Source organism: Choloepus didactylus, chromosome 25 (genome assembly GCF_015220235.1).
Source record: "Choloepus didactylus isolate mChoDid1 chromosome 25, mChoDid1.pri, whole genome shotgun sequence".
Taxonomy (NCBI): domain Eukaryota; kingdom Metazoa; phylum Chordata; class Mammalia; order Pilosa; family Megalonychidae; genus Choloepus; species Choloepus didactylus.
This window is the reverse complement of record NC_051331.1, coordinates 8,206,183-8,215,413: the sequence shown is the minus strand read 5'-3', so window position 1 is coordinate 8,215,413 and position 9,231 is coordinate 8,206,183. Positions and strand designations below refer to the sequence as shown.

The window sequence follows — 9,231 nt, the reverse complement described above, 5'->3', positions numbered from 1 at the left end:
GCAAGGTCCCGTGACCTGCTGTCTGGGGTTGAGGCACCTGGGTTCCGTGACTTTCTGCCCGAAGCCCGTCACTTTTCTCCTTCACCTCCCCAGCGATGGGTGGGCCCCCTCCTCGCTGCTCACTTCTCATCCACCCTGGAAGCAGAGGAGGGGTCCTGCTGCTGACGCAGGTCAAGGGGTCCGCACAAAGCTACTGAGTGTTCTCTCCTCCCCTCGGGGTGGCTGGGTGTGCACAGGGCCATGTGCCTGAAGGCATACGTTCAAGCACACACGGGGATGCTTTGCAGAGCCTTAAACCCACTGAGACACAGCGGGTGTGCCAGAGCCCCCCAGCCTGCAGCCCTCTGCTCCGTCACTCTGCACGGAAGGGATGAGCCGCTTTCAGCCCCCAGGTTGCAGGGAAGCAGTCCGGGGCCCTGCTAGGGATGCACACATGGCTACTTCTTGTGGGGTGACTGGGGAGGCGCTACAGGTCTAGTCCACGTAAACCTTGGCACCAGCTCCACTGGTGCTGGCCCCACCCCTGCCATCCCCACCGCAGGGAAACTGATGCTTCGGTTCCACCAGTCACCCTGAGGCTGCCCAGACCAGCAACTTCAAGAGAGGCTCTGCCTGTGGCTCCCGCAGCCAATGCCCCCCTCACCCCAACTCCTCCAGCATGCAGGGCCCTCCTCCCACTGCAGTGGGGAGTGAGGAGGGTCAGGGTCTCAGCACCTCTCCAGGCTTAACGCCCAACTCCTTCCATGAACAACCCCCCACCAGACCCCAGTTTGCCCTGGTCCTGTCTCTTGCCCCTTTGCTTGGTTTGCCGTTAGTGGTTTGCATTCAGCTGAAGGGTAGCGGGAGTGTATGTCCCTAACATCACTCATGCTTATGGCCTCTAGGGAGCCAGGGCTGTGCTTTTCTCCTGTTTCCTTGTTCTCTCCCCAAACCTGGACTGCAGGGCATCTCCAAGAGCCCCTCCCACTCCAGCTCACCCCAGCCGCCCTCCCAGGTTGGAGAAGCCAAAGGCAGAAGAGACCTGCCACATCCAATTCTCCCCCCTCACCCAGGAGAAGGTGTGGGCTGGGATGGGGGGCCCACAGCTGAGCTGCTTCCCGGGGTGCCAGCTTCCCCAACACTGCCACCCACTGCCCTCGAGGCCAAGACAGCAAGACCTCGGGGATCGAGGAGGCAGGGGGTGTGGGGGGGTTCCCCTCAGTGCCAGCACCCAGGAGAAATTCCTCTATGATGTCCCATCTCCCAAGGAGACCCCACCACAGTGCCCTCTGCCCAAGGCGTCGGCCATCAGACCCCCCAGCAGTCTAGTTCCATTCTCTGCCCCCAGTGTGCTCCTCACACCTCACCCTCAGTTCACCCTTCCCGGGCTCTGAGCTGTCTGGGGTGTGACTCCATCATCTCTTGAGGCCATACAAGCCTTCAAGGATGGGCTCCTTGGTGAGAAAGATGGGATAGTGGGCTCCGTCAAGCTTTCTCTTGATTTCCCCAAGACAGCACCCCACCTCCAGTGGGGGACAGTCCCCCCGTTTGGCCTGTCATAAGTCAGGGGCAGCTGGAGAGGAGTTTGGAAATACCAGCCTGGGCAGAAGTGGCTTCAGGGCCACAAGTTGCCCTTTATCTGCATAGACCAGCTGTCACCCGAGCCTGAGGGGAGCAGCAGTTGGAGAGAGCAGAGGTGGCGAAACCCACCTGGTTGACACGTTTCTAGGAGGGAAAAGGGGTGCACCCCCAGCCCCAGCAAGGTGCAAGTGATCATGACCCCATCTCGCCCGCGCCTCATTCCTAAGGCATTTATTTATTGAGCGCTGACTCAACATGTGTAAACAGGGCAGGCTGCCACCAGGCCGGAAGCTTGGCGGAGAGAGTGGGGGAGCCCGGGGACCCCCTGCCCTTTCCACAGGCCCTGCTCCCCCGACAGCCCCCCGAGGCTGGGTGGGTGGGGGGTCCCGAGGCCGGTCCCTACAGGGCGGTCCTTCCCCGAAGTTCTCCCTCCACCGAGCCAGGGATGGGGACAGTGGGGTCCCAACCCCTGGTGAAGGCAGCACCCCTGGGCCCCGCCCTCCCCGCGCTGGCCACCTAGGCGGAAGTGGAGGGACAGCAGGATGCAGACGAGGCTCCAGAAGACTCGCCGGCACCTTTGGAACCTGGATTTTGAAAGGGAAGGGGGAGGAGGAAAACAATTCAGAAGGCGAGGCTCTGCTGGCTCACCGCCCCCGGGTCCACCTCCCGGCCGCCGGGTCTCTGGTGCCACCTGGGGGCTCCTCCTGGAACAGCAGCCCCCGTGACACTCATGGATGGGGGGCGCTGGTGAGACCCAGAGCCCCAGACTAAGCACAGAAAATTCTGACTCCGGCCGTGCTGCCCCGGGTGCCTGTCACACCCGGAGAAAGTGACCAGGGACGCCCGGGGAAGTGAGCTGTCCTGCCCCCTTGGACATAAGGGATAGACAGGAAGATTCTGAGAGCATGGACCTCACCAGCCTCACAGAGAACAGCATCTCCCCCCAGGAAGGTGTCTTCCAGCCCCCTAACCAGCGTCCTCTGCACAGCTTTGGGGAGCCCGTCCAGCCGCCACCCTCGAGGGCCTATCACGGTCTGATGGGGAAGGCAGCACCCCAACAGGCAACAACACTGCCCCCATCAGACTCCAGCCTCCTCTGTCGCCAGAATTCCTCGAAGGCAATTGAAGTTGCTAACACGGATCTCTCTTAGGAGAGCATCTGCATCTGTAATAATTGCCACTGAAAGCCTTGTCTGCAGACCTGAGACACAAATGGCACCCCCGTGGGGGGAGCTGGTTCTAAATGCAGAAGCTCAGGCCCCACCCCAGCCCTGCAGAACCAGCATCTGCGTTTGAACAAGATCCTGGGTGACATTTGAGGCCGCCATGGGATCAGCTCCAAGGCAGCTCTCTCCTAAGCTTCTGTCCCCGCAGCCCCCCAGAGTCTCCCGTGCAACCTGCTGCTCCCCAGGGGAAGGGTCTCCCTCCAACCTCGCTGCCTCCGTCCTGTGCAGACACCTCCTCCCTTCCAGCCCTCTCGAACCCATTCCTCCAGGGCCTTCGCTGCGACATGCAAATCTGGCCTTGCCCCTTCCCTGGCTCCCTGGACTCCTTAGGGTGACCCACAAGGACCTAGGCTGTCCCTGAAATCTGGAGCCCCACCCCGCCCCCATACATGCACACACCCTTCTTCATCCAAAACATGCAAAGTTCCCGAACAAGCCCCTCTCTGGCCTTGGAAGTTCTGCATGCAAGCCGAGGCCTGAGTCATGCTCCACCCAACAGAACCAGGCTTTCACTTCCTCCAGGAAGCCCTCCTGGCCTTTTCATCCGGGCCAGGAGCTTCTGTCCACCCCCACTCCACCCCCCATCACTCAGCACCCATCTCCCTGCATTTTAACTTCCGCTTTCTCAAAGGTGAGTGACCTTGTTCACCCACTGGCCCGAGCCGGCGCCTGGCCCAGAAGAGATGAGCAAACTTCTTGACTGGGGCTCAGAGAAGCTGAGCAACTTCCCCCAGGCCACACAGCTCCTAAGGCCCGCATGGGGTTGGAACCTTTGCTGTCCCCCCCCACTACCACCTGATCCCACCACTGTGCCCTGCAGCCCTCCTCCCGGGAAAGGACGGCATGTCTCCCCATGGCCCAGCGAGGGAGGGCAACTGGCCCAAGGCCCTACAGTCGACCCCAGCCCCAGCTTCCCCACCCTGGACAAAACTTCCGGAACGCTGTTTTAAGCTCTCTGCTCAGATTCTCTCCACCACCACCATCCACTCCCCAACCCTTTGAGGTGGGTGCTGGGGTTAATCCCACATCACAGAGGCCCAGTCAGATGCCCGAGGCAGCCAGGGCAGGACCCTCCAAGCAGCCCCCCAGCCCCCCAGTACCCCAGGCACCTGCTCCTCCTCCTCGGCGCTGCCCCGCGTCCTGCGACCGCGCCTTGTCGGGCCTGGCCAGCCTCTTGCCGGCCGAGTTGCGGGTGGTGTAGCTGTAGACCGAGGTGTAGCCCTGGCCGGTGAGCGGGCAGAAGCGGCGGGTGTGGGCGCGCTCGCGCGTGGCCCCGCACTGCGGACACACGTAGTCCCGCAGGATGGGACAGAGCACCCGGCCCGCCTCGTCCTTGAGCACGTGGGACTGGTAGATGGCCCGCGACTCGCCGTTGTGTTTGCAGAAGGAGCACAGGCGTTCCGGGGCTGGCGGGGATTCCGGGCTGGGCCTCTGACCCCCCGGTCCCGGCGCGGGCTCTGGCTGGGGGTCCAGCCTGGCCTCGGGCTCCTCTTCCCCCCGCGGAGCCCCCACCAGACGCGCCAGCCCCAGGTAATCAGTCCACAGGTCAAAGGTCCCCATGGCTGGGAGGGGCAGGCCCGGGCAACGCGTGCCAAGCAGGGGGACAGACAGAGATGCAACCCTGCCTGGGAGAAGTGCAGACCCTCGGCCCCTGCCTCCACACCCCTCCCTTCCCCTCTCTGGAGCCTGGGAGTCTGGGCTGTCAGTTCCCTCCTTTTACCTCTTTGAGGGGGTGCGATGGGGGAGGAGCAGGCTGTGGGCGGCTCCTTACTGTCACTGGGGGGCTTGCGAGCTGCTGCCCCTCTCCCTCCATTCATGCACCTGCCCTGGGGCTGCCTGGATTCCCAGGGGGTGGGGGTGGGGAGCAGGAGGACCCAGGCTGCAGGGGGCTCCCTTGCAATCTGGAGCCACACCCCACCGAGGGCACTGGGAGGGGGCTGCCCCTGGCACTTCTCTCCCTGGAGGAGGGCCACCCCTCCTGCCCCTCAGTGTGACGGAGGAGCCGGGAGCCCCACCCCAAAGGCAGGCAGGGAAGATTTCAGTAACTTAGTAGCTTTTCTCTTCCTAACCCTGGGTTGGAGAAGGGGCCAGGTGCCCCTAGGGCTCTCGGGGTGGGGATGGGGGTGGGCAGTGCCGAGGCTGCCCCGGCAGCTTCTGGAAAGGGGTTGAATCCGGAGACGTGAGGGCGAGGGCACCCACGATCCCAGCTGAATTCCCATTTCATGGATGAACAAGCCGAGGTAGGAAACCCCCTGCCCATGGATCGGGGTTGTTTACAGTAGGCAAGCCCGAAAGCCTGCCTCCCCCAGCCAGTTACAGGGGACCCTCCCGTTGCTGCCCAAGGGTGGGGAGGGGGTGAAAGCAAACACTACGGGGTGAGAAGGGGGGTGAAGCGGAGGCACCGGAGATCCTAACGGGGGAGACGCACTCGGCCATCTGTCTTCTCTGCCCTCCCCGGCTCCCTCAGCTCAGCCCCGGGAGGGTGGGGGTGGCCGGGAGCGCACCCAGGTGGGATCTGCGTGTGCAACGGTGCACGGTGGGCAAGCAGGAGGGTGAAGCGAGCACAAGGCAGCGGGGCTGGGTGGGAAACCTGGTCCCAGGACTGGGACACAGAAAAGGGGACCGCACCCCTTACCCATTCCATTCATTCATTCATTCATTCATTCATTCATTCAAGAAGCCTTTACTGAGTCTTCCAGGGAGCTTCTCCATGCCCCTTTCAGGAAGGTTTTTTTTTTGGCGGCCTCCCCCAGCCTGTGGTTGCCCCCACCACCACGAAGCCCTCCAAGATTTATCCCCCTCATCCATTCCACGTCCATCGGGATCCCAACGGGTAAGAGGGTTGGGTCAGGGCGAGGTCCGGGCTGCGGGGTTTCTGGGGGGTGGGGGGTGGGGGTGGGCGCCGGGGGTGGGTCCTGTCCCCCCTCCCGCCCCCCCCAGGCCGCGTCTGACCCAGCCACAGTGACATTCATCTGCTGGCGGGTCTGGCCTCCAGTCCTCACAACCCACCGACAACAATGAATGTTGATTGTGACCTTCACTGTGGCCGAGGGAGGGGGCGTGCTCCCCTGCTAGCGCCCCCCACTCCCACCCCACACCCCCAGATCCCAGGCCGGGGTCCAGACAGGCGGACGGCAGTTCCAGGCCTCGGGGTCCACTCAACGGTCGATGGTTTGCCTGAGCTGCCCAAACTCACCGACAGGTTGAATGTTCCCCCAAACCCTTGGTTCCTCCAGGGGTCAAGTGTGGGGGGCAGGGACACCCCCACTCAGGAAGGCGAGGGGACGAAGGGGCCCCCTGTCTCTTGATGAACTCAGCCAGCCACTGGGTGCCTGGGAAAAGCGGGGAGCATGACAAGCAGCACAGTAAATACTCGGGGGCTCCTGTACCCCAGAAGCCAGGCTGGGGTGCCCCGGTTTCCTCACCCCCTCGAACCCACAGGCTGTATGAGAGGCAGTTGGGGAGACTGAGGCCAAAGGGCGTGGCAGCCAGAGGCATGGGGGTGGGCGGGGGGCGTCCATCTGGCCCCCAGATGTCTGCCAGAGATGTCTGCCCTCAATACCTCCCTGCCCCTGCGGGCGCCCAGTCCAATGGGCAGATAAACAAGTGATTTTAATACAATGTAATCCCTTTGCTGGCCCCACTGTGTTCCGGGCACAATTGTTGATGAATCACAACAGCCCCCTGGGGAGTGGTCAGTGCTGGGCTTTGCAAGGGTGAAAACCAAGGAAGGCCGTGGGTGGGGTGCGGTGGGGTGTGGGGCCGTCGGGGCGGCAGCCAGAGCTACCCGCGGGTCCCTTTTACCCACCCCGGGGAAAGAGCGAGGACCAAAGAGGGGGCCCGCCCGCTGCCAGGGGCTCCCGCGAGCACCGGAGGACTCGGGCTGTGATGTAGGGGTGCACGGCCGCCAACCCTCAGGCCTCAAAAACGAGTGCGCTCAGGCCCTACCGCAGCAAGATGCTGCCACCACCCCCCATTTTCTCGTCCGTAAAGTGACACGCAGGTCCTCCCCCAGGGACTGTGCAGAGTTTTAGGGACACCCCAACTCTGCTCAAGCCTGCATCCCCATCGACTCCCCCCATTGCAAGCGGCGACCAAGGAAAGGGGAGGCCGGTCCCCCTCCCCCACCTGGGTCAGGAGACCCCAGAAGTCCTGGAGAGGGACGTTCAAATTTTCTGGACCCTCCCATTTCACTAAGGGGGACACTGAGCCCCAAAGGAAACCCCTGTTGTAACCCCAGCATGGGCCGGGGACCACAGGTGTGAGGGCAGGAGCCTGCGCAGCTCTCAGGACTCGCCCCCGAGTACCCACCTAGAGTTGCCCCCTCAGACCAACCCCCAGAAGCCGCGGACCAAGGCCCCACCCCCCCAAGACCCGCCCCTTCAGGCCCACCCACCCGTCACCTGCCCCTCAGACCCTCCCCCTACAGCCTGTCCATCAGGCCTCCGGGGAGCCCGTCCCCCAAACCCAACCCCCATAGATCCGCCCCCTAAATCTGTTCTCAAAGAGCCCCGCTCCCCTCGGGGCCGCCCCCGGGCCCCGCCCTCAGAGCCCGCCCCCGCCACAGAGCCCCGCCCCCTTAGGGCCCTCCCCTCAAGCCCGCCCACCTAGACCCCCACGGAGTCCCCCAGCCCGCCCTCAGTGAGCCCAGCCCCACGGGGCCCACCCCCATGAAACTCCCCTACCACCCCCAAGGGACCCCGACCCCAGAACCCGCCTACTCGGTTCCCCCTCGCTGGGGTCTAGTCCTGTCCCCACCCCAAGCCCGGAATGGGGCGCCGCCCCCCTCGACCCATCCACCCCCACCCGCGGCCGGCGGACCCCCATTAGGCTGCTTCCCTTCACCCCCCTCCTCACCCCCGCCCCACGGCGTCCAGGCCCTTGGGCCTAGGGGGCCTCCCTCTCGAGGGGTGGCGAGGAGAATGGGGCGCGGAGCCCATCAGGCGCGGGGTGTCCGGCCTGAGCATCCTGGAGCCAGGGAGAAGCAAGCCCAGAAACCGGGGGCGGAGGGTGGCTTAGGAGGGCAGGGTAATGAAATAATAATAATAATCGTATAGCGCTTTATGAGCATCCCTCCCATTTGGCCATTTGGGGGACACCCATTGTATCGATGGGGAGAGTGAAACTTCTGAGAGTTCAGGTGTCAGGGGGGCGCGGCTGTTCCTCAAAAGCTTTGAATCGGGCAAGAGACCCTGTGGCCCCGGGGGGGGCGCCCCAAGACACCCCTTCGCCCTCAGTGCCTCCCCTCCACTTGCTTCCCTGCCAAGGGCTGGGGTCCCTGTAAGGGGTCTCCCCGGGAAGGCGGTGCCGGGGCAAGGGGGCGGGGCTCCCAGCCCAGGGGGCGGCGCTGTCTGGCCCGCCCCGGGGTCTGACTCCCTTTGCCCGCGGTCGTGGCCGTTCTCCCGCCCTCCGGGTCTGTCTGGGTCCGCCCGTCTCTTTGTCAGCCGGGGTCGCCTGTCTGGGTCTGGCTGTGCCCCGGACGGGCCTGTGTTTCTCTGGGGCTCCCGGCCTGTGTCTGTCTGTCTGTCTGTCCGGAGCCGTCTAGGTCTGCCTTATGTGGCTGGCTCTTCACACCCCGTGTCACCCTCTGTCCCGTGTGTGCAGGGCGCTGACTCCTGGTGTGCTGGCCTGTGGGGGTCACCCACCCACGCCCCTCTGATCTGACCACATCCGTCTGGGTCTGGGGCCCCCCGAGGCCGTCCGAGGGCCCCGCTGGTCTTGGTCTAACTTTGAAGCCCAGCAGGGAGGGGGTTTGGGGGCCCTGTTTCCTCACACCCCCAAACCCGGGCCATGGGGCAGGGTTGGCTGCCTTTTAGGGCCCTCGGGGACCCTCGTTTTGCCTCTCCCTCATCATCCTTAGCCCCCAGGAGCCCCCACCCCAGCTGGGAATGTCTGTCTGGGCAGGGGCTGGGTATAAAGGGGGGGGCAGCTCCCCCCCACCCAGAGCTCCAGGAAGACAGGGCAGCTGGCGCAGGTCTGGGGTCAGGGTCAGAGGTGAAAGGTCCCGGCGGTGACAGATGGCAAGGGTAGGCCGAGGCAGCTCTGCTTCACCAAGTTGAAGAACAAGGTGGGGGGGGGCAGTTAGAGACCCCCCAGCTTCCAGAGGGTGTTGGTAGCCTGTGTGTATCTGTGTATGTGTGTGTCCCTGTGTGTCCCTGTGTGTGTATGTTGTCCCTGTGTGTGCAGCTGGGTCTGTCCCCATGCGTATCTTTGTGTACCCCTATGTGTGTGTTTGTGTGTTTGTCCACATTTGTGTGCCCTCTTGTGTGTGTGCTCATCTCTGCCTGGGGGTTCCAAGGGGAGGAGGTGGTCAGGACCTGGCAGACAAAGAGCCCATTATGGGGGGTGCAGTGACAGTGTGAGCCTGGGGGTGGTCCACAGGGGGTGACCCAACCTGTCTAGACTGGCGGGCAGAGGGCGCCTTGTTCCAGCCACACCTGCACGA

The 9,231-nt window shown here is 63.9% G+C and overlaps 2 protein-coding genes across 2 annotated transcripts; one reads left to right on the top strand and one right to left on the bottom strand.

The window, feature by feature from the left end:
- Positions 1-3,827: 3,827 nt before the first annotated feature.
- NANOS3 (nanos C2HC-type zinc finger 3) lies at positions 3,828-4,346 on the bottom strand. Its single transcript, XM_037818153.1, has one exon. The coding sequence runs from the start codon at positions 4,344-4,346 to the stop codon at positions 3,828-3,830; it is 519 nt and encodes a 172-aa protein (XP_037674081.1).
- A 177-nt stretch (positions 4,347-4,523) lies between these two features.
- Positions 4,524-7,397, top strand: LOC119520357 (proline-rich proteoglycan 2-like). Its single transcript, XM_037818152.1, has 5 exons — positions 4,524-4,637; positions 5,540-5,619; positions 5,891-5,957; positions 6,641-6,773; positions 7,027-7,397. The coding sequence occupies exons 1-5, from the start codon at positions 4,524-4,526 to the stop codon at positions 7,395-7,397; spliced, it is 765 nt and encodes a 254-aa protein (XP_037674080.1).
- Positions 7,398-9,231: the final 1,834 nt, after the last annotated feature.

What these genes read in the sequence shown, in the direction of transcription:
- NANOS3 (XM_037818153.1), bottom strand. Translation starts at nt 4,346, where the DNA reads ATGGGGACCTTTGACCTGTGGACTGATTACCTGGGGCTGGCGCGTCTG.
- LOC119520357 (XM_037818152.1), top strand. Translation starts at nt 4,524, where the DNA reads ATGGGGGAGGAGCAGGCTGTGGGCGGCTCCTTACTGTCACTGGGGGGC. An exon ending in GGTCCACTCAACGGTCGATG is followed by an intron (nt 5,958 to 6,640) that starts GTTTGCCTGAGC and finishes GCCCGCTGCCAG; the next exon opens with GGGCTCCCGCGAGCACCGGA. An exon ending in CACCCCCCATTTTCTCGTCC is followed by an intron (nt 6,774 to 7,026) that starts GTAAAGTGACAC and finishes TTGTAACCCCAG; the next exon opens with CATGGGCCGGGGACCACAGG.